This window comes from Leopardus geoffroyi, chromosome B3, assembly GCF_018350155.1.
Source record: "Leopardus geoffroyi isolate Oge1 chromosome B3, O.geoffroyi_Oge1_pat1.0, whole genome shotgun sequence".
In the NCBI taxonomy this organism is placed as follows: domain Eukaryota; kingdom Metazoa; phylum Chordata; class Mammalia; order Carnivora; family Felidae; genus Leopardus; species Leopardus geoffroyi.
Window position 1 is genome coordinate 55,069,576 of NC_059337.1, and position 25,235 is coordinate 55,094,810.

Genomic DNA, 25,235 nt, shown 5'->3' on the forward strand with positions numbered 1-25,235 from the left:
TGTGTTTCGATCCCAAGGGAGCTCAGGCCACCAAAGTCATGAATACACATGAGCCTAATGCAGCCTTGGGGACAGTAAGACAATGAAGGTGACATCCCTGATTCCCGTGGTTGCCAGTTTGTTTTAATTTTTAAATTAATGAACAATTTCAGGTGTAAGAGATTTGGCCTACAGAGACACGTAACCTTCCGCATAGATTTTCTTGTCCCTTGTGCTATGTGATTTCCACATCTTCCCCCATGTTTCAGCAGTTTCCTCTTCTCTATTCCTAAAAGAACCTGCATTTCCCTTTCCTGACTCCCTTCCTGCCTTCCTGTGTGCTAAGCCTTTGCAGTTGTCATCATGTCTTCAGAATGCATTTGATAGGTACAGGAAGTTGCACCAGACGGGAGATGGAACCAGCAATCAATAAAAAAAGAACTGTGTTTCTAAGAAAAATGCATCACGGCTTCCCACCGGAGTTGTGTACCATATGTCCTAATATCCGTGGAACAATGGATCTAAATTTTATCTCTTCTGCTTGGCTTTCCCCGCCATCTCAACAAAAAAGAAATTAGTCCCTTTTAACCTGCGGCTACCCAGCTTTCTGAGGATTCCTAGTAGCGATTGCCTTTCCTTTTAACCCTTTCATCAGATGTCACAAAATAAAATCTCTCCTTACAGCTTTATTTCTCCTGGCTACTAGTTTAGTATATTTATGGTGCATGAGTCATCAAGCTGCCGCCTGATTGGATAAAACCCAAGCACCCCTGAGACCATCAGTCAATTACAGCTATTCTCAGCTTCATTCACAGATTTATTAGCTTGCACACACAGAGCGAAATTCATTCAGCAAAGTTCATTCATAAAAATTTCAACACTCTGCATCATCCTGCACATCTCAGCCTTCTGCTGCCGACGGGCTCCTAAAAGAAGCTCCTGAGAACAGTCCAGGAGGGAGGGAGGCTCTGAGCTAGGGTGGGCAGGCTGGGAGGGGATCTGAGGAACACGGAGGGATTGCAAGTCCAAGAAATAATGCGGAGCAGTGCCCGTCGCTAGTACTTCTGGCTTGTGGCCCGGACGGGATGCAAGACAAGATCTTCCAAGAGAGGGCAGCCGTCAGAATCAACGAACTCAGGCTGAAGGGCCTTTGGCTCACATACACGTTTTCTTTTTTAAATGAACAATCACTGGAACAAATAAAGGGTTAATAGGCCAGTCATTGCCCCGCCCTGTGGGAGCCGGAGGGAGCAGGTTTGAAAGTTCCTGTGTGCAGAAGGGAAGGCTGGGGGTGGGGGGCGCTGAATATTTCTGCAAGGCTCCTGCACGGCTCGCTGACGATGCGGCGGGACGGGCTGGCCCGTGTTCGGCCCGGTTCGGTGCCTGAGAGTTGGCCGTGAGCGATCCCTGCCGCCGCGAGCCCGGTCCAGGCTTTCCCAGCAAGGAATCCAAGGCGAGAACACCGAGTGCTGCCGCTGGGGCCAGGGAGGGACTGAAATCAACTGGGGAGGCGTTATCTGACCCCCACCGGCCCTCCCCCCCCTCCCCCGGGCTGTCACCCAGAAGGGCCTGGGAGCCGAGGTGGGCGAGGGCGAGAGCAGAGTTGGAGAGGTGGCTGCCGCCAGTGGCACGGGGCGTTGAGGCATTTGCTTTCCGTGCCGTTTATCTAGCAGACGACGAGGCGATTTATGCAACAGTATCCTGTTTCAGCACTGCCAAGGCTATGCGAAAACGCGGTCAGGACAGCCTGGCAGGACTTGTGCTGTATGTAGGACTCTTCGGGCACCCCGGGATGCTGCACAGGGCCAAGTACAGCCGTTTTCGGAATGAGTCCATCACGTCCTTGGACGAAAGCAGCCCCGGAGGCTCAGTGGGGAGCAAGGGCTCGGCGCCTCCTCCCTACCCCACCCTGGCACCTCACCTGCCGGCTGAAGATGCCACCTTGGCGTCCCAGGAGAGCCCCACCCCACTGTGCACCTTGATCCCTCGCATGGCCAGCGTGAAGCTGGCCAACCCAGCCACCTTGCTGAGTCTGAAAAACTTTTGCTTGGGTACCAAAGAAGTGCCCCGGCTGAAGCTCCAGGAAAGCCAGGACCCGGCACCCAGCAGTCCAGCTTCCCCTGAAACCAGTCCAAATAGGGCTGGCTCTGCACCTCTGCCGCAACCAGACCTGCTGGGGCACAGGGCAGCTGCCTTAACTCCCGATGCCTGCCCCCTTCCTGGCCCTGGGGAGCCAACCCCAGGGAGCAGGCAGGACAGGCACTTTCTGCAGCACCTGTTGGGGATGGGCATGAACTACTATGTGAGGGTAAGTCTATCTCCCTCTCTATCCCTCTTCAAGGAACTCCTGGGGAAAGGGGCATCTTCCCTGAGTTATGCAAGGGGCTGCACACCCTGGCTGGGGTCTAGGTTTGGACAAGACATTGTGTAACTGGACCGAGGAGAGGAAGGGACCTGGGCTTACAGGTTTCCCTAGGAATATCTGACTAGTATTGAAGTCAGATAACTTTTGGTTCAAGGATATGAACTCGTGCTAATTTGTAGGTAGTTTCCGGGGGTAGGGATAATTTCTGATAGAGACAGGGAGATGGCACCTTCTTGTCCCTACTGGGCATAGCATCTGCCCAAGAAGAGTCAAGAATTTCAAGTCTATTTAGTGACTGAGACCTGCTAGGCTCTATCGGCCATTGTATTTCAGTAGAGATTTTTGTGCTAGAGGAATGCATGATGCGTAAGGGACTTGAATTATTTTTATAAATGTAATTCAGCATTTAACAGGCACCTCTCAAAACATGGCTGGATCTCTATGCTTGTGCTAGGAGCCAGTCTTAGGTCTTTGGTGCCGCCCCTTTTTGTCTTTATTGCCTACACTGCGGCAAGTGGGCCTTGTCCATGAGCTGTGTGCAAAACCAGGGTCCTCCCTGGTCTCATATTTGCCCTGGCTCATTCCAGATGTGGGTAAAAGAAGAGTAGAAGATTTGGCCCCTGCTCTTCAGGAGTCCACATTTCATTCCAGGAGACCAACAAATGCATGTGAAATAATAAGAGAATAATGCTCACAATAGATACCTAGTGTACGGATGCTGAAGGAATACAGAGAAAGGGAAAGGTTGTTGTGGCCTGGGATTCACTCACAAGGGAGACCTTCAGGAGAAGGTGTGTCTTGGAAGAGATATCAGGTCTGGATCGGCAGAAGGGAGGAGATTCCTGGCGGGGCGAGAACGTGAACAGTCTAAAAGGCAGGTGCAGGTGTCACTGTGGTGGCTGCAGCAGAGGATCATATAACCTGGACTTCATGGAGGTGGGGAATACTGGAGGCTGGTGGGTGACACAGAGTGGCTGACACATAGGTGGTGCTCAAACAAATGTGAGTTGAATAAAGACAAATATAGATCGTGGGTAGCTTGGGGAAGAGCGCGCAGTTGACTGAAGCTCTTAAATGTCAAAGGAGGAGTTTGTAAATACTGCGATGGGTAAACAAGAACTGTCGTTCGGTTTGTAGGCAAACTGTGACTTGATGCAAGTGTTTCCAAAAGGATCGATCTGAATTTATTTGAGATTGATGGAAGCAGGGAAAAAATAGAGATTGGGAGGTCAGTCCGAAAGATACTCTGAGAGTTCAGGCGTGAAGGGATGGGGACATGGATTAAGGTGGAGGTGTGAACAAGGAGATGAGGCCAGAGCCTCTGTGGGAAGCCTCCACAGTCTTGGGTGATTGATCAGATCATTTCACCTCATAATACAAATAGTAGAATAGTGAACATTTATTGAAGAGTGGGTAGATTGGTGAGTTTGTTATTGTTGTTTATGAAGGTTACAGGTGATTATTGAGGAAAGGTTCTGAGGAGTGAAAAATAACTCCAAATTTAAGCCTCAGAATAGGATTAGTGATGTCATTGATAGAAACAGAGTGAGCTGGGAAGGGGGGGGGGTCATGCTAACTTCGCTTTTGACATATTATGTTTAAAGTAATGACATCTAAATGGTATTAATTTGTAGGTAAGCAGTCATATAAGACTGACACTCAGGTGGGAAGCCTGATCTGAAGGTGTAAATTTGAGAGATAGCCCGATAACTATCATAAATGAACAATTAAGGTCTCAAGGAAGGCCAGATAGTGAATGCTGAAAGGGTTACAGAGAGAGCAGGCTTGAGACAGCATTGGCAAATGGATAAATACAACCTCTAAGGAAGATAAATTTATGGGACACTCAGTTCTTGCCCTCCCCCTTAGTGACATGGCTCATAATGGACTTCATGTGTCTACTAAAAGTTCATGTGCACCTTCTCATTTGTCAACCTAAGTGTCTGCCAGGTTCTAGTGGGAAAACGAGAAACTCCAAACCCGTGTTCTCTGCACCTGCCTTCCCATCACCTAGACCTCCTCTACCCTCTTCCTTGCCTTTCCTTCCCTCTTATACTGCCTTCCACTCCCCACACCTACACACCTGTACAATTTTTAATGTGAAAATAGTTGCTGTGTGATCGCCACCTTCCCTAGGGAGTGTTTCCACTGCATTTTAGATTGTTAATGAGGACATCATCTGTCTTTTCATGGTGATGATAACTGACCCGAGGGAAGACACTGACCCCCCTGACCCAAATGACCCACACTATGTTGCCAGTAGACAGTGACATGAGACACCAGCTATCACTTCTCATAGGAAGTCAAAATACATGGAAGAGCCTACTTTATTAATTTTTATAGAATCCCAACTTTGAAAGATGGTAGGGACTCAGAAGTTATCATGTTCAATGACTCTATGGGGAAACTAAAGTCCAGAGAAGTGATTTTTTTAAGGCCACACAGGTGAATCAAAAGGAGAGTTAAACTCAAGTCCCCTGTGTGCCATTCTTTGCTCTTTTTAACATAGGTTTCCATCCTGGGTGAGATCCTGTTCCTCAGCATTCTTTTAGATGTGAACCAATTTAAAAAAATGGAATGCCAACATATTAATTTACAGTTAAAAATTATCATACCAAGTGCACCTGAATTGTGATCCTTGTACTCCCATCTGTAGGAAGATGCACATAGGAAGATTTAAATCAAAAGTTGCTTAGTGATGATGGAATCAGAACAGGGAAGTGAGAGAGAGATTTTTGATGGCTAGTGGACTTAGGGGCAACTTTTGTAGGCAAAAGGTAGCCATGTATTCAACTTCCTCATCCATATCATGTGACTGCTCGTCTCCCTGCCCAAACTTTTTTTTTTATTCATTCACTTGTTTATTCAACAAGTATGTATTGTAAACCAACTATGTGATAGGAACTGTTGAGGGCCCTGGGGATATATGAGTGAATAAAAGAGACCAGGTCAGAGCCCCCATGGAACTCACATTCTAGTGAATGGAGATGGGCCCGATTGAATAAATAAGTAAATTTAATATGTCATGTGTAATAAATGCTAGGGAGAGCGATAAAACAGGGAAAGGAAGAAGACAGTTGCTTGTGTAGAAATGGAAGGTATTGCATTCCTTTTGAGGGAAAATGGCAGAGTTACAGCTACTCTTTGTTTTGTTTTCTGGCATCTTTTATCTTTACAATAGGAACTGTATTTGCCTTCTACTCTAAGTTAGGTTTGACTTTGAGTTAAATATCTTTCCTTAGAAAATTGACTCTTTTTGGTCTTATGATATAGAATCAGTTATGCAGCTGAAAACATTTTATGAATTCTGAGCACCTATGTTTGAGTAACTTTCACTTAAGTTTAGACCTTGAACCCCCCGAAGATCTCTCAAGGAAAGTAGGCCAGCAAACCATTCTTTGAGATATATCACACCAGAAATGGGACAACCAGACCCCAGTCTGAGCAAAGCAGTGAGGTGAGTACAAGTTTGTTAAATGGTACCAAATAGTGACTTTTGTTCTCACCATATGATTAAGGCTCATTTCTTTATGAGATATTCCCAAGTCACTTTATCCATCACCGAACATTCACTTGGAGGTCCCCCAGTTGCCCAGCACAGTCTGTGAGGATGGAAAATATACAACATGACTCATCTCTAAAATGAGAGGATTGGTCTGTAGGTCGCCCAGGCACTATTTGATGACTCCAGGGCTCCCTTCTTCATAGGGGAGGTATTTAAAACCTTAGTTTCCTTGCCCATTCCCAACCCCCAAATTACTTATAATTTTGTTGAAAGCCTAAATAAAACAGAGGCAAAGACACCAACCACACCGGAGCCCCCACAGGCCAGTCCAACAGTTCTGACCATAGCTTTCCAAGAGAGGCTCCATCTCCAAATGACAACACCGAGCCCTCAGAAGTACATTCTCTACCCCACACTTTCCAACCTAAGTGAACATAAGACAGGGTTCAAACCATGGTTTGTCTCACTCCAGGGCTCTTCCTCTTCCCACCCTCTCACTGCACCTCGGAGCAAGACAGGCAGACCTGGAAGTTTGTGGAAAGGAGTGTCATAGAAAAAGGACCACACTGGGCAGGACAGCTTTACTATAGGGCCGACCTGTAGACCTTGCCTGGTTGCATTTTTTTGCATGATTTCAGTCTCCTCACTTCAACCCATCCTACCCCAACAACTTCCCTATGGCTGCTGTGACAAGTATCACAAACTAGGTGGCTTACACAGCAGAAATTTATTCTCTGGCAATTCTGGAGGCTAGAAGTCTGAAATAAAGGTATTGGCAGGGTCATGCTCTCTTTGAAGGGTCTAGTAGAGGATCCTTCCTTTATTTTTATAGCTTCTGGTGGTGGCCCACCATCCTTGGCATTTCTTGGCTTTGAGAAGCATCACTCCAATCTCTGCCTTGTCTTCCCATGGCTTCCTTGCCTCTGTGACCACATCCAAATTTCCCTCTTCTTATAAAGATACCAGTCATTGGATTCGAGCCCATGCTAATCCAGTATGACCTCATCTTAACTTGATTATATTAACTTCCAAATAAGGTCACATTCATAGATTCTGGGGGTTAAGACTTCAACTTATTTTTGAGGGAGATATAACTCAAACCATAACAGTCCCCAAGTACATGTATTGCAATGGATTTGCCCCTATAAGTGTTCTTGGGTATTGGGCTCATCAGCTGTGCATGCAAATATGAATTCATTGTTGAGGAGTTTTCTTTACTTCCTTTGTAAATCTCACAGCATATTCTTATCATCCATCCTCCTTTGTCCAATGTTATGGCTTATTACTGAGCCAATAGACTGGTATTGTCTATTGTCTAGACTACATGTAGTCCATGGTACCACAATGCCCCAATATCTTTCACACAGAAGGGCACAGGTATAGGAGTTACGAGATCTGCATTAATGGCTGTGGTGCTAACCAGCTGTGTGACCTTAGGTGAGTCATTTCACCTCTATGGGCCTCATTGTCTCATGTTTAAAATAAGGGTTTTGAACAAAATGCTGCCTAAGATCCTGAGACTGCAGGTCTCCTTTCCCAATTGGTCTGAAATCTCCTTCTATTAGGATCTTTTTTGCTTAGAAAATGGATTCAGGACAGTTTCCTAAAGGAAATAAATTTTAACACCTTTGTGTTAATAGAGAGAAGAAATGTTCTTAGCACCCTCTTACTAACACTAAGCTGGCTTCACCAATATAGCAGAAAAGGGTGTCCTGGGCACAGGTGCTCTGTTCTAGAGAGCAGTGTGAAGGGGTCATGTCATGGAAAGGCATCCAAGTGTAGGATTCCGGGGAAGAGTGGGCAGGCCAGGTCAGGCGGCAGGCCAGAGTGAATAGTGGTGACTAGGATCATTGCTCACATGGTATAGTCGGTCAGGCCAGGCCAGGGCTTCATGTCCAACCTGAGGACTATAGGAACAGCAAGAGTTAACCCTTCTCGATATTCTCTGGACACAAGTGCTAAGAGAAAAAGGCCCTACCAGACACATAGAGAGTCTAGTAATCCTAACCTTGAAAGAGGGAGATTTATAACTCTGGGAACCCCCTGAAGAGATAGTCCCATGGTTTATGCAAAATAAAGGCAGATCTGATTGGTGTGGGTCTGGCCCCCACAGATTCACAGAGATGGCTTTCTGCCTCTGCTCATTTCTGTCTTGTCTAAGTTATTGGTGATTGAAAGGGAGGCAATACAGGCAGGAGGAAATACTTCCATCTAAAACTGACAATTTTTCATTGAGGGTGTTATATTTTCCTTCCTGTTTCTTTCTTGGAGTGAATGTAAAAGTAGATTCTGTTAGAATTTAGAAAAATCCTGGTAGATTTGACCTGTTGTTCCTGTTATTCCTTTTAAACCCTCACATATCCTTTGATCTGTCCAGTCCTTGCCCACCCTGACCACTGGAGCATTAACTGGAAGAAAGAGGCTTAGAGATCCCAAAGTTCAAAACCTTCATTTTGCAGTTGAGGAAATGGAGACTCAGAAATAAGAAATAACTTGCCAAAGAAGTAACTTGCCCCAAGCCACATGGCTAGTTGTGGAGCCCAGACAAGAACTCCCTGTTCTATGTACAGCACTTTTTTTTTTTTTACCTCCATCTTGCTTCACCTGTCCCCACTCCCTGAACTAAATGTGCTATACCAAATGTCTCTATTGATTAAAATGCTGTGTGTGTGCTTTTTTAAAAAACGACTAGAATGAAAACTTTTTTTTTCTAATAGGAAAATTGTCTTTAAAAAGCAATGAGAAGGAAAAAGCAAGGAAAAGTGACAAGGAGCCCAAAATGCCTTGGCTTTGTCAATTTTTCACTTTTTTGTTTAAGGAGGTCCCTGTGGGTGACAACATGTTGGTGTTGAACTAGGACTTGTCCAATGTGCATGGACTGGCTTCCATTAATTCATCTTCCACAACTTTTGGAGGTCACTTCCCTAATATGGCTTCTCCCTTCACTTGCATTTTCATATTACTCTAAAGCCAATACCATGTTACCACACAGATTGATTGAACCAAGTCTGTTTCCCAATATGACTGTTCCATCAGAATGGTGATCTAAATGATGCACACAGCTCATGAGGCTAGGCCATTCCAGACTCCCTTCCCTAGTAGCAGGCATATGAGGTACCTGGGATTTCTTCCTCTCTCCTAAAAGATTCAGATTTTGGGGTGTGTGTGGGGGGTTGGCAGAAGCAGAATAAGAGGGGTCTGGTCAGATTTGTGTTGAAGCATCAAGACCGTGGTCACCAAAAGATGCAGGCCTTAGTGTTGCCCACAAGTGACCATTACATGAAAAGATTATATCTGAAACAGGAGAGTTTAGCAAGCAGGTATTTGGAAAAGTCAGGAAGCCTCTGGGAACTTGATTTTTGACTGGGAACATTAGTTGAAATCATATGAAATTTATTGATATCATAGCCATAATGACACCCCTAATTTTGCACCCCTAAATGAAGAAATGCCTCTGACCTTTGGTTCATTGTTTAGGATATTGAGAGTCTCCTAAAGACAGGAGGCACTCCTGTGTTTAGATCTCCATGTACACACCAGAGTCCTTACCCATTCTGAGAGCCCCTTGCTGAGAATCCAGCCTCTCTGGCCACCCCTCCAGCCATTCCCCTTGGTAAGCCTTCCACTTCCTTGAAGCCTCTCCAGAATGCAGCTTGAGGGTCCATAATGCTCTGAGACCCACTGGTATGAATACCCACCCTCCTCCCATCACTGCCCCCAAAGGACAGGGATGACACATGGCTTTAAGCAAGTGAATGGGAAATCCAGAAGCAACCAGCAACCAAAGGGAGTGCTGATGGAGGGAGGGCACAGCAGAAGGGCACTAAAGGAAAGCACAGCCCACCTGTAGAGGTGGGCAAACTGGAGTGAAGTTTAAAGAACTGCTTCCATTTGTCACGGTCAGATATTGGCAGCCAAGGGTTCTGATGGGAAATGAAGCTGAAGGTTCTTGGGAGGAGTTGGAAATTAATATTACATGTGGGAGGCTGATGGGATTGAGGCACAGAGGGGAGGGAGGGGGGAGAGAGAGAGGGGAGGAGAAAAATGCATAGTACAGGCAGTGTCCTACCCAGGAAAGAATCTAGAACGCAGAGCTCATAAACCAACAGTTTAATGACATGTTTTGTTTAGTCAAATTAGAAAAAAGTGTGGTTTTTTTTGTGATTAGTTGCCAAAATTTAAAAAATTCTATATTAAACTCTGGATATCTGGCTTCTCAGAAGAGCTGGCAGCCCTGGGCCAGCCATCCCACTGTCAGCAGATGGCCAGAGGGGGCCAAGGAGCCACAGTCTCACCCGGTTTCACTCACCTATGTCACCTGTCTGCCCCCGAGGGTGACTGGACTTGCATACCTACCTGTGGCATCCAAATGGAAAAATACTAGTAAACCCTTTGTCTTTCATTTTCCAATTTGGAATATCTGGGTGAAAGGCTGAGAATGTCTTCTTCTTGGACAACACACCAGGACTTCTCTATGTAATGGGACAGAGTCCTGGGGCTGGGTGAGCCCACGAGAGATGCCTTGCCTTCCCAATGAACAGCGCCTTTGCCCGTCCTAACCAAGTTGCAGAGTTTAAAGATAGCAGATACCCAGGCCTGGTACAGGCCGTCCCTATTTTATGAAGACGTTGTGGGTCAAAAGTTAGTTTGTATATCAGTTCTTTGGGACAATGAATTTTTCCAGAGACATAACATTAAAAGCTGATAAGCTTTCTCCTATGGTGAGGGAGAGGATTAAATGAAAAAACATATATAAAAAGCATAGTACAGAGACCTCCACATAGGTCCCAAGTGGAGTGGTGGAGAAAGAACTTTCAAAGGGCCAAGAACACTTTTGGGCAAAAATGAATTGAAATAGACTAAATGTGACTTTGGCATTTTACCGTGTCCCTTGGCATCCTTTCTCCTGGCTGGCAGTGCCTCCCTGGAGGACCTTCCTTCCTTAAGTCTTTCCTGTGGTGCTCACCAGGGCAGGCCTGTCTGTCTTTCCTCTCTACGGTTGCCTGCTGTTCGGCTTCCCTCCTCCCTCAGGGCAGCAGAGTGAACACCTGCATTTTGGAAAGATGTCTGTTTACTTATTGTTAGTATTTCCCCAGATTTCCCAAGGGCCACTGATATCAGTTAAAAGAAAATACTTGTTAAAAATGCAGATTCCCATGCCCATCCTGAAGTTACTGGATCAGAATCTCTGGGGCTGGGGCCCAGAAACCTACATTTTTAACACACTCACTATGTGAATCTGTAGCACAGAAAGTTTGAAAACCTCTGTTGAGTCCATTTGGTGCAACTGTTTTCAGCTGTGGATAATTTTGCCCTTCAGGGGACACTTGGCAATGCCTGGTGACATTTTTAGTTGTCACTACTGGTGAGGAGGTGGGTGCTGCTAGGCTTTAGTGAATAGAGGCCAGGCATGCAGCTACACATCCTTCAGGGCACCAGACAGTCCCCACCATAAAAAAATTCTCAGGCTCAATTGATTGGTGGTACTGAGGCTGAGCAGCTCTGAGGTGGTGAAGAACATGACCCTGGAATGTGCATTGGGAGGTAATAGGGAATGGAAGAATAAACAGTTGATCAGTCGTTTAGCTTTTGACAAATCTAACCTAAGATACTTCTAATTTTCTCAAGTTTTCTTCTTTCTCCTTTTTGAATTGCACAAATTCTCTAAAAGTTATAGGTAACTTCTTCACCGCCACTCATCCAATACACCTATGGCTTCCACATCAGGATCTCAAGGGGTGGGAATGAGAGGGGCAGGTCAGCCATGGATCAGATATGTTGCAGCAGACTCAACCCTGACTCAAGTGCACTCTGGGCTAAATGGCATTTACAGGCTAGTATGGTATCTAACCATGGTATCCTCCCAGTATTGGTACCTTCATTTCCACAGGGAAATGCATGAGCAGTTTTAACAAGTAACTTACCAGTAAATTGTAAGAACAGAGCCTGTCTCAGAGTTGGAAATTTCCTTTAGTTAGAGGTGAAGAAGTTCCAGAAAGCAAGCAACTTGAGGAAAAAGACTGTGTGCTATAAGGACAACCCCAGAAATTGGATTTTTTTCCTCAATGTCATCAGATAATAATTTATATGAATGATTCATTAGGAAATGGTGAAATATATAATTCAGACAATTTTTCTTAACCCAGTGACAACTTCAGGTCCTTGGAAGGCACTGCCCCTCCTCTCTTCTCCTCTCAGCATGGCGCCTTTAACTCTGGACTCAGGACTCAGACTGATACATTGACTACAAAGTTCCATTTCACAGTGAGTTAAGCTATCCAAGGTCACTGGACTCATGAGAATAGAGCATGGACTAAAATTCAAGTCTCCTGACTCCCAGGTCAGTGTTCTTTTCATGACCATGATGAGTAAGGCATAAGGCATGAGGAGGTTACAGTATGAAAAGGGAGCAAAGATGTCCACACACATTACTGTAACGCAAGGCAATGCATAATACATGACACCAAAGTGATCCAAGTAAAGCATGTGGGATGTCATGGAGGAAAAGGGATGATAATTAGAGAAGATTGCAGAAATGAAGTAGGCATCTTAACTGAATCTTGAGAAATAGGTAGAGTTTCCATGGGCAGAGATGCAGGAAGAGCATTTTAGGCAAAGAGAATGACAAGAGTGAAGGCATGGAGGTGGGAAAACAGAGGCCATGTTTGGGGAATGGTGAGTGATTTGACTTGGTTGGACAGTGTGTGAGATATATGTAGGATATCAGTGGGAAAATAAGATAGACTGAAGCTATAACAATCTTGTAGAGTATATGAAAAGTTGGGTTTCCAACAGAAAACCATTGAATTTTTTTTTTTTTAGTAGCCTAAGGATAAACTCAGAACTTTGACAAATTCAGTGCTATGTTTTAGAGAGATCATATGGGCTGCAGTGCTCAGAGAGGATCCAAGAAGAGGGAGACTGGGGAAAGGGAGGCCCAGGAAGAAGCAGGGTGGGAGCAGAGGTAGTGGCAAGGGAATGAGGGCAGATGTGAGACCCATTACAGGAAGAGGAGGAGAGGCAACAAGGGTTTGGGGGTAAAGGGTGAGTTCCATTCTGCATGTGATGCATTCAAGATGGCCTCAAAGCATCCAAGTGGAAATCTCCAACCAAAAATAGAATAGTTAGGAGTGAGGAGAAATCATTTTTGTTGCTGTTGTCATAAAGGCTTAAGGAATGGACAAGCCTACCAAAGGGAGAGTGCAGATAAGAGAGGGCTTTGGGATACAGCATTTACATATTGTGTGGAGAGGGAGGAAGAGAAGACATTGGTGACAGAACTAGCAGAGTGAGGAGCAGGATGGAGAGAGGACAAGGTCATCTAGGGAGAGGTGGGGAGAGTTTTGAGGAAAAAGATGTTGGACAACACAGTGTCCAAATCTGTGAAGTATTCACAGAATCTGTGAAGGAATGTGAGAACTGAAAGAGCCACAGATTTGGCCTTTTATTTTCTTACTCCCTTCTCCACTAAGATATTCAATTCAACTATCGCAGACCAAAGACACCACTGGATACCCCGCAACTGCACTCTCTCCTCTTGCCCTCTCAGTGAATGGCATCTTCCAGTCGTCCAAGCCAGAAGTCCGAGGCATTTCTACATCACTCACTGTCACACTCCACACAGCCTTCAGTTATCAAGCCCTGTCAATCCCACCTTTATAAAATTTCTCATACACATCCATCTCCCCCCATCCCCATTGCAATTTCTAAGGTGAAGACTAGAGTAGGTAGCATTTTAAAACTTATTGACCAGCTTCTTATGGAACTACAATTTCATGAAACATGCTTTGTGAAACGCTGCTCTTACAGCTTTCAGTTGAAACTAGGAGATGAATGATACAAGGTGGAAAATGATTTATACGTGTAGAAAATAGTTTGATGCATCAGCGTAATGAACTTGAGGAGGTGGAGACAGCTTCTAGCTGGGTGGTCAGGGAGGTCATCTTCCAGGAGAGATGGCATTTCAGATGGTCCCTACAGATTGGATAGAAGTTTAACCACAGGGAATATATAAAAATAAGGGGTATTCCAGATGGAGGGGACATAGATAAGAAAATAGAGATCAGCAGCGATTTTAGTTTGGTTAGAGTAGAGGCTGCTTGGGAAAGCTGGGTGGATAATACTAAGATTTGAGCCAGCTTATAACACTTAAATATCAGGCTGAAGAGTTTGAGCAGAGGCATGGGATTTATTTTTGCTAGAGAAGGGAGTGACTGGAAGCGAGGGAAGCCCTTTCAAAGGCTATTACAGCAACAGTCAAGGAGAGAAGTGTCTATATGAGGGTCTTGATAGAGGGAGTGAAGTAAAGAAACATTGGTGGCAATATTATGGAAGACAATTTTGATGATCAAGGCAAAGAAGGAGGCCACAATGCATCCCAACCTGCTTGAAGTTTTGAGGTTGAAGACCTGGCTGGTGTGAGGGGAGATAACCACTTTAAAAGACACAGAGGACCACAGAAGGAGAAGCAGTGTTGAGAGGGAAGGCAGGAGGTTCAATTTCCCACACATTGAGTCTGACGTCACAGAAAGTCATCTAGACAAGAGGGAGGTGTCCAGCAGTCAGGCAGGGTTGGGGAGAGTTCAGGCGTGGTGTGCACTTTGTGGGTCAAGCCAAGCAATTAGCCATCCTGATCTGATAACCATGCCATTAAGACAGATATTTCAGGCGATTTCCAAGGGTGGAAAGAATGGACTGTTTCCTAATATATAGTAGAAAGCCTCTTCTCTGATGGAAATGTTTCACCTGTACTTTTGATGTTTCAATGAAATGCATGTGAATGTACATTTGTGGTATAGAGTCAAGGCCTTTTCTCCCAGTTTTATAGATACAATAATTAAATACCCCTTTCATTGTTCTTGTATAAATTCTACCCATAGTTCCTCACTTACATTCCTTTCAGTGTCTTTAAAGTGATATAAACTGTTAGAGAGATCTTCAAAGCAGACTGAGTGCAGAACATTTCATTTTTAAAATCTTTTAGAGTTGTTTTATCCACATGTAGTTTAGTTTTATTTTTTTTTAAAGCAACTTGCCTTCATAAAATCTTCTCAAAACTTGTGACTTAATTTTCATAGAAATAACTATGTTTTTTAAAAGTTTATTTATTTTGAGAGAAACAGAGACAGCATGAGTGGGGGAGAGGCAGAGAGAGAGAGAGAGAGAGAGAGAGAGAGAGAGAGAATCCCAAGCAAGCTCTGTGCTGCCAGTGCAGAGCCTGACATGGGGCTCAAACCCACGAACAGTGAGATCGTGACTTGAGTTGAAACCAAGAGTTGAACTCTTAACCGACTGAGCCATCCAGGCACCCCAGAAATAACTGTGTTTTTAAAAAAATATAAACTCATATATTTTCAATTTATTTATTATCTATTTAAATGATGTGATGTCAATAGCAAATTACAACTGCTGTATACAGGTGAGGCTCAAACACACCTGGGGTCTCAGGGAGTCTACAGTCCAAATTGTAGCTGCAAGAAGATGTAGCATATCTGTGGGCTGTGGCAAGTTGCTTGAGTGGCAGCCAGTTAGCAGAGTTTTATTGTAGTATTGTGTGCTAACAATTCAGCATCTTGGTTTGTTGATACTTCTCGGGATACATTTCCAATTTTTGTCATCACAAAGAGCATGTTTTACATTCTACTTTTTTTTTCCTACTAAACTTGACAACACCATCTTGCCCTTGAAGAGCAGACAGCATTTAACGAATACTGTTGTACTTAACTCTCCAAATGGGAGAGTGTGTATATATCAGGGAAAATGATATATAGAGAGTGTCCCAAGGCAAACTAGAAGATAAAAAAACACAGCTAGGAATTCAGCAGGTATCCTGACTGCCCCTGCAGAATCCTATCCAAGGTCCTGTTTTCAGGAGATGAAATGGAATCAGCAACTAGAAGACTATCTTTGGGGATGGAAGTTTAAATTAAGAAACTCATCTATGGCCTAAACCTTTCTCTTTATAAAGAAAATAAAGAACATGTGAGGTTTGACTTACTCACACTGGTGTCAACATTATTGCCAGCTTACAACTCAGTGAAGACCCCTGTTCTTTGTTTTTAATAACAGTCTGCATTTTATAGGGTGCCATTTGTATTTCCATAGCATTTTGGAAACATAAACAAATAGAATAAAGTTTGTTACAAGGGGCAGATGTCATTTGTTCTCTGTAGCTTTTGTTTTCATTTAAAAAGTACATATCTTTCTCAGGTGCAGTAACACTCACTATTAGAAATACGCCCTAGCAAAAAGGTGCTCTACTCACCAGAATGGATATGTCTCAACTCTTATTTACCCAGCATTTCTGGGGATGCAAAGGCCACATGATCCTGTGATCCCTTGAATGAGCCAATGAGCTTATTTAAGGCTAGAAATGTTATTTTTTTAGGGTCTTTATGTCTTGTTCACCATTCAACTTCAACTCAGCTTCTAGAAGTTGAACTAGTTGTATGTGATGTCCCTTGAACAGATGAGAGAAGGTGCGAACTGTGGAGGAACATCCCCTGGCAGGCAGGGTCCGCTTTCTCCTGCCCATGGAACTGGAACTGAGTGACTTTGCTGGAGAGCACTAAGCCTGGTACTTTAGCCAGGGAAGGAGCCTTCAGGGGATGGGGGGAGTACCCTGACCAGAGGCTCATCTATTTTGGTGCTGGTTTTCTTTTGGTTTCTGAAATGATGTTAAAGATACTTATTCTGGCTAAATGAAGACATACTTGGAAAGGATTTTTGATTTGAAAAGAAAATATCTTGGAAGTCTTGAAAGTTTGGAATAAATGTCTAAAACTTTTCAGAGTACCTCTGACTGCACCTCCCCCTGCCACCCCCCGACTCCCCAACATATGCATCATGGATAGACAGCTCATGGGAGCCAACACATGGCTGTCTACATAATGCTGGACTCTCAGGACACGTCTAAGTTATTTCAAGTATCTCTTCTTAATCCCTTTAAATACAGAGACGAGTTTTTAAAAAAATATGTTAACCCATCTGGAGTAGCTATAAGCTGTTCACTCAAAAACAAAGAAACCTTTATTCAACAGCAGATCTTACATTCTTCATCTTTTATGATGAGCCGTAACAAGTTGCAAAATTCTGTGGAAATGAAGGCTGAGATTGCAAGCACTGTGTCACCGTGCCTAGTCCAGTGGTAGGAATGATTTGTGGACAGAATGTGCATAGTGTGGACAGAGAGCAAGAAAGATGACTGAGGAGTGGGGGAGCGAGCCATGTGGCAAACTCCAACATGGAGCAAAGGAAAGGGATTCTGGCCAGGGATGTGTGGCAAACTTCCAAGTCTCCCTTTGTAAAATATAAGAATCTGATTTCCTAAGGAGGCTATTACCTGAGAAAAGAAGGAGGAAGAGGGGGCGGGGGAGGGGAGGGAGTGGAGGGAGAAGGTACTGGAAGGATGATGATGTAGGATGTGGGTGTGGCTGTGGGAGGCCCTTGGGTCCTGATAGGGCACGAGGATTGATCCCAGAGGACTCCAGGAAGCATAATGTGCACACTCACGGGTCATATTTTTTTTATGATTTATACCCTGCTGACTTCCTGAAAGGTTCTGAGGTGGCTCACCTGCTAGTGAGTTAATGCTTCCTACACACACTGAGCAACCCTGTGGGAGGGAAAGGACAGAAAGTCTGTGAGTCATCGCCCAACTGTTCAAGTGAGTTAAGAGGGGGGCTGTTTCTTCTGAATGAGGTGCCCACAGACACTGTCAACACCCGCCAATAGGAGTCCTGATACAGTCAACTCATTTAGTTGACATCACCAGGAAATCATTGACTTTTTCAGATAACTGAAGCTTCTCCCTTTAGAAGTCAGTCTTCTAAAACTTAAAATACTTTACGTGGAAACCTCTGCATAATGAAGATTATATGCCCCTTTCTCTTCAGAGATGGTTGATAACTCAATGAAAAAAAATTTTTTTTGAGAGGAAATGCCAGATTTTTTCCTCTAGATCTATGTTTTATTTTTTTTTTTATTATGGTTTTATTGGGATATAATTTGCATACCATAAAATTAACACTTTAGGTGTACAATTCAGTGGTTTTTAATATAGCCACAGAATTGTGAGACAATAACAACTATCAGGTTTTATAATATGTTTATCACTCCAAAAAGAAGCCAGTTACCTGTAAGCTCCCTATTCCTGCACTCCAGCCCCTGGCAACCATGAATCTATTTTCTGTCCCAATAGATTTGCCTACTTTTGATATTTCCTATAAATGGAATCACATAATAGGTGGTCCTTTGTGTCTGGGGTCCTTTACTTAACAAAGTATTTTCAAAATTCTTCCATGTTGTAGCATGCGTCGGCATTGCATCCCTTTTTATGGCTGAATAATTTCCCATTGTATGAATACACCACATTTTTGTTGACCCATTCATCAATTGATAGACATTTGGGTTGTTTTCACTTTTTGGTTATTATGAATAATGCTGCCATGAGCATTCATGCATAAGTTTTTGTGTGGACATGTGTTTTCAACTTTCTTGGGTCTATGCCTATGAGTGGGTACAGATTGGAATATAACCTCTTTTTTCTTCTGATGGAAATGGTCCATTCTAACAGTCATGGGACTATGACTTCTCGACCTTTTGGCCAAGATCAAGTGTAACAGTCACGGGGCTGTTCTGGGACCCAGGACATACCCACAGGAGCTAATAACTGTGATGAGCTGGTTGCCCCTGCACACTGTGTCTCCAAATGGCTGAGCTTCTTGAATTTATATGTCCATATATCCACAATTTTTCAGATTCCTTGTGTCCAGCCAGCTGGCACTGTTTGCTCTTGACAGGGAGCCTGTCTTTAGGAGACTCCCAACATTTCAGTTTGAGTTTCTGGCCTCCTGAGAGGATGACCTGTTAACACTGTATCTGAATCAAGAGCAAATGGGCTCTGAATGAAGGACTGAAATGCTCTCCTAAGAGAAAAAGACAAGCATAAGCTTTAGTCTTTGACTTAATTTTTTTAAATGCTTATTTATTTATTTTGAGAAAGACAGAGTGTGCATGTGTGTGCACTGCGCACACAGAAGTGAGGGAGGGGCAGAGAGAAAGAGAGAGAGAGAGAGGGAGAGAGAGAGAATCACAAGCAGGCTCTACGCTGTCAATGCTGAGCCAGATACAGGGCTCAATCTCACAAACCATGAGATCAAGACCTGAGCTGAGATCAAGATTCAGACACTTAAATGACTGAGACACCCAGGATCCCCTGACCTAATTTTAAAAAGTCTCTTTGGTCACTTGCTTCTGTATTCTCAGCCATGTTTAGGACATTTGACATTGTCAAGTGGGACACTTCCATTTAAGATGTTATTTGTAAACTACGTTCATATAATAGGGATTAAAATGTTACTTTCCTGGTACATAGGAAAATCTGCTGAAGAACTACTGAACTGATTCTAGTCTAAAACCTGTTCACAGATTGGGGCGCCTGGGTGGCTCAGTCAGTTGAGCGTCCAATTTCAGCTCAGGTCACGATCTCGCGGTCCACGAGTTCGAACCCCGCGTCGGGCTCTGGGCTGATGGCTCAGAGCCTGGAGCTTGCTTCCGATTCTGTGTCTCCCTCTCTCTCTGCCCCTCCCCCGTTCATGCTCTGTCTCTCTCTGTCTCAAAAATAAATAAACGTTAAAAAAAAAATTAAAAAAAAAACTGGATATGTTTTAAAAAAATAAAATTAAAAAAAATAAATAAAACCTGTTCACAGAGCTATCACTTGGTCGGAAGTGAACTGCAGAGGAACCCTGACTCCTCAAATGCCATCTGCACAGCACGGGTTAAAAGGCCTCTGTATCTCTTAGGATTAGGTTATCACAAAGGCTTAAATAACTGGGGTTTAAACAAGACAGAGGCTTTCTTTTTCACTCATGTTAAAAAGTCCATAGGTAGGTAGGTCAAGGCCACATAGTGGTCCCACACTCATCAATAACTCAGACTCTTTCCATCTTTCTGTTTGGCCTCCTTAGCATACGCCTTCCATCCTCAGGCTCACTCAAGGTTGTGGCATGGGAGCATTTTCCAGGCAGTAGGAAGGAGGAAGAGCAAAGACAAAAATGGGGCACCTCCTAGCTGTGTTATAAGTAGTTTTCCTTGAAGTCCTACCTGATGACATCCTTTTATATCTCCCTGGTTTCCTGCCTTCACAGGAAGCTGGGTAATGGTGGTTTTGAAGCTGGGCACATTGGGGGTTCTATTAGCAAGGAAGAAAGGAGGAAAGAGAAAAGGGGGAAAAGATATAGGTAGGCAACCCAGAGTCTCTGCCTGCGTTGAGGACATGCCTCCTAGGAGCTCATGTTTTAGATGGTTGAGACAAAGGCAGATCACCACACATTGTTCTACTCAAAGCTGTGCAGAGTTTTACATCAGCCCCTCCCTGGACCGTTTCGAAGTTTGTAGGTTCAGACTGTTGAAAAGGACGGTTGTTGGTAATGGTTGAATTGTGCATCCAGCTCTTCAGTGGGAGCATCAGAGGACATTCTGGAGGATGTGGGATTTCAGAAGAATGTTAAAGGAAATGATGCTATGAACAGAGTCCCTCTTCAGGTACTATGGGAATGGCTGGCCTAGAGCCATCTGCATGGTATCACCTACTCTTCTTGGTTCCCATTTATGTACTCGTGAATGCCATTGGTCAGGGGTATTTAGGGCAATAGTTGGAAGTTTGAAATGGAGTTAGTGGCTAGGGAAGAAAAGAAACTTCTTGATTTTCATGAGAATTTCAAACCTGAACTAGACTCCTCATTATTGGCTCTAACCACTTGACTTTCCCTGCCCCTTGAATCTTCACATTCCTATCCTTTGGATTGTTAAATTGAACTATATATCCTTGTAGAAAGTCATTACTTTTTTTTTTTTAAGATTTTATTTTTACATATTCTCTACACCTGACATGAGGCTCAAACTCATAACCCCAAGATCAAGAGTCGCACTCTACCGACTGAGCTAGCCAGGCACCCCATAGAAAGTCATTACTTAATGTAATAACCAATAGTACTAATAATCCACCTCGTGCTAATGGGCTTTAAAGGAAAATAGAGATCTTCCTTGCACTTTTTTCTTTCTCTTCAGCTAAAGATGCTGAGATTTTTTTTAAAAAAAGAGTACAAGCTATAAAATCAGCATTGAATTGAATCTGAATTTCTATTTGAGTTTCTTTCTGAAGGTGTGACTTTTCTAAAGGCATTATTTGAGTTTAGTTCAAAAATCTATGTTAGAATTTGTTGGGAACTTGATGTGTGTGATAGAGCTAACAGATTTGCAAATTTTTATACCTGTTTAGAGTTTTGTGATGTTGCATGACCTTATTCAAGTCTTTTAAATGCTTTGAAAATAAGGGGATGGGGCAAATATTTTTTTCCAGTGCAAAGGTTCTGTGAGTCTAGGGCTTTGTTTTTGTAAAAAGATTGACTTTTATTAGGTCATCCCTTTTTAGCCCTCATCATGATGCCCCTTAGATTTAATTCTGAAGCAAGCCTACAGTTAACTAAAATCATAGGCTTGTGCTGTCCATCCTAACAGTGTTTCCATTTATACAAACATAGGCTCAGTCCTGAGGGGTTATAAGAATATTTAAGAATCCCCAAATAGTATCCAGACATATGAAAAGGGCAAATGTTTCTTCCAACTTTTGAAAGCTGTTTGATTCCGGCACTTGGGAGAATCTGACTCATTATTATAATAACTTATTTGAATCAGGACTTACACATTTCACGGATAGTCTCCACTTCTGTTTCCCCGGGGGCTGCGATCTTGCATCCTTTTCTGCTCTCCTGTTATTGTCACCCTTTCTATCATATGAGCATGCGCAAGTCTGTCCCATTTTTTAAATAACTTCCTCTCCGTAGCTTATCTTTCCTCTGTTGTTAAAATATAAAGTTCTCGAAGCAAAAATAAAAACAAAGCATTATACTTTCTGGTTTACTCCTCCCCTCTATATCACCCTCTCAATCCCCTGCTCTCTGCCCTCTACTCCTCTACTCTACTGATATTGACCAACAGAAGCCAACAATTAAAGCCAACAGTTTGCAAATTCCAGTAGACATTTTCCAGCCTCTTAACCTATTGGTCATCTTCACTGCCCTGAATTCGCTTAACAGTCTCTTTCTCCAAGAAACTCTGTGTGTCCTTGACTTCTACCATGTCATACTCATCTGGTTCTCCTTATACGTTTCCAACTTTTGTTTTGTGTCTTTAGTGGACTCTACTCTGCCTGCCCTTTAAATGCTGAGTGACAGCAGATAAGCCACTTAATTTTTTATCCATTGAAAAGTAGAGGGGTTTGAATGGATAATCTCTAAATTTCCTTAAACTCTTATATCCTTTTAGTCATATTATCAGGAGTCAGAATTCACTGGCTTGAGCTACAGAAAACCCTTGTGTTTCAAGTAAAAAGAAGTGTAATGAGAGATGATTAACATTTGGGCTGCAATTCTGCAAAGGCATATTGTTGGCGGCTGCTTCTTTTTCAGAGACATCATAAAAGCTGAAAACTAGTACAACGTCATTCAGCAGTTTATCATCATGTGGGAGACTGACTAATGGGAGTTGTGGTTTCAGCATAGCAGAACAACCGGCCATTCATGGAGGACTTGAGTGCCGTGACTTAGAGGAAAAGGATAGTATGAATGAGGTTCTTTGGCCACCATGGCCTCCAAACATGACCACACACCAGGCATGGTTATAATCCTAGAGAGCCAGAAAGACTAAACCCACCACATACAAATGCTCCTGCTGGGGACATCATATTTGACTAAGTATGACAACTGATGATAAAAACGTTGGCCTTTTCCAGTAATACCTAATTACGTCGTATCTATGGTTTTTAATAGTAATTTAGTTATATATATATATATATATATATATATATATATATATATATATATTGCTATCTAAGATTTCAGATTTTTTTTTTTTTTCTGAGAGTGAGATTTAATTTGATAGGTACGGGCAGGAGCAAAAGTTTAAGGGTCTTTGAATCTCTAAAATAGGGGGGTGGGTACAGACACTGCTGGGTGGGGGAAAGGGGATGGAAGAGAGAGTTTGATGGAGCTGTTAAGTTTGTTCCACTCTAGTGGTACTTGCAGATTCTCTTGTTTGTGAGTGTGTAGTATTCCTCCAATAAAGTTTGATTTAATCAAAACCTCTAGGCCCCGAAATACTGAAGGCTGTCGGATTTTTGTGATTTGAGGGTGTAGGGTATAATTTATTTAATATTTTTAAGGAGCTCATAACTGACAAATAAGGTCTTAAATCCCCAAAGATGTAACATTTTAAGTGATTATGGGTTGGCAGAAGGGACCCTACACACACTGTCATAATTAAAGTTCCCAACTTAATTAAACAAAGATACAAACATAATTGGTTGGTCATCTGCTAAGTCATTCTGCACAGGTGTTGCCTTGGCTACAGCTGTAACCAAATTAAGACCATAGCCAACAAGATGGTGCACATGTTGGACCACTGAGATAGTAGATAGGGCCCTATACCATTTTCTTGAGCACACACGTGTTAGCCTCTGTGTTGGGCCCATCCCTCTGCTGTCTTGTGTGGGATGCACAGGGCTGCTGCCCCTTGGCCCCTCTGAATGGGAGCCTTAGAATACCAGATGGGTGCCCAATGGCAGGCCTGGGAATTACATTAGCTTTATCCGTGCAGTGATGGTGCTGGCATTTTGCCTCACCTTTCAGAGCAAAGGACATCCAGGAACACTCTCCTGGGAAGCAGATTAACTTCTGTGAGTCACTGCTTTTCCATCTCATTTATGATTCATGACCTGGGCTATATTTTTAGCTTGTATTTATTTGGGTCTGAGAAGTGGGCTGGGTAGAAGTGTTGTTTGGAAACTTATGGAAGAATGAGGAGAAATTGGCATCACGCTTAAGCTTGAGTAGCCTAAAATTTGTTTATAATCATCAGACATTCTGTAAACATTTATTGAGATCCTACTATGTGCCAGGTATGGTGCCAGATTCTAAAAATGCAAGTAAATCAGACCCAGTTTCTGCCTACCAAGAGCCCACTGAATTGTGTGGGCAGACAACTAACTACGTCTCTGGATTTTAGTCATATTGAAGTCTTTGGTATTTTTGTAGCACTCCATATTCTTGCCCTTACCATGCTATTCTATGCTCATTGCCTGGAAATCTCTCCTCCAACCTCTCCTTAGTTGCCCTTCATGACTCATACCAGCATCCCTTCTTCTGAAAAATCTTCCCCAATTCCCTGAGGCTGGGTTGGATCTCCTCCTACACATTCCCATAGAACCTTGCATCGTGGTGTTTATCACACTCCTATAAAGAGTAGTCTTGATTGAGTCCCTTCACAGTAGTTGAGATTTACTCATCAGCTCCCCAAACTAGGAAGCAGGTGGAACTGAAGAGGATCAGGAAAGACAACACTGTCATTCCAGTATGGTCACTGCCATTTCCTGAGCCTTTTCCATGTGCCAGTCACTGTGCTCAGCACCACACGTGCATTACCATATTGGAACCTTGTAATAACCCTGTGGAATTGATAAGCTATTTTCCCTATTTTATAGATAAGGGTGAGATGAGATGTAAAGTGATTTGCCCCAAGCTTCACAGCTGGTACATGCAAAGCTGAGATTCAAACTTAGACCTGCTTAACTCTCAAAGCCCATGTACCTAAACTCTGGCATATTCCTTCTTCTCTTTCGTGGTTACTATCATAGCTGTGATAGACTAGCTCATTCCATTAACAAGCAATCCCAGCTTTCCAGCAGCTTTGACAAAAAAGGTTTATTTCTTGCTTATACCATGTGTCCACAGCAAATTGGCTGGGGGGCTCTACTCTGTGTTATTCTCCCTTAGGGACCTGGACTGAAGTCTCCAATGGCAGGAGAAAGGATATGTGAAAAACTGCTCTCAAAGTGTTAGTCTACTTGAATATTATTGGCCAAGTCAGGAGCTGCACCAACTTCAAAGGAGCAGGAGAAGTGTGACCCTAGTATGTACCAGGAAGGCAAAAGATTGGAAGTACTTGTACAACAGCCCTAATAACTCCCACATACACAAAGAAAGGAGTGGAGGAAGTAGCTAAATGAAGACAAAAGGGAAGGATAAAGTGTCCAGAAGAATGAAGGTCTTCCAGTGATTTAGAGAAACTTGCTTTTTAAACCATAGGTCTCTAGTTAAATGGCTGTTGGGATCAATTATTCAGCTGTTCTTCCTGTAAGCAGCACTGTTAAGACTTCTCTTGTGAATGTATTAATGCTTTGACACAACGTGGGATTTCACTGGGTCCATCAGGAGAGCATCATCAATTAGTATTACAAAAGCATCTGATGTGAGTAGGGCCAGTATTCTAATTCTCATTTTCATTATGAGGAACCAGTCCAGCCACTTTAGAGACTTTCTCCAAGAA

General features: G+C 43.3%; 1 protein-coding gene across 1 annotated transcript in view; it reads left to right on the plus strand.

Annotated features, from left to right (window-relative positions):
• Nucleotides 1-921: 921 nt before the first annotated feature.
• Nucleotides 922-25,235, plus strand: part of SHC4 (SHC adaptor protein 4) — a 127,729-nt gene continuing 103,415 nt past the window's right edge. Inside the window, exon 1 of the mRNA XM_045449799.1 lies at nt 922-2,287. Within this exon, the coding sequence (XP_045305755.1) occupies nt 1,703-2,287 (585 nt within the window). The 5' untranslated portion in view covers nt 922-1,702. The remainder of the gene's footprint in view (nt 2,288-25,235) is intronic.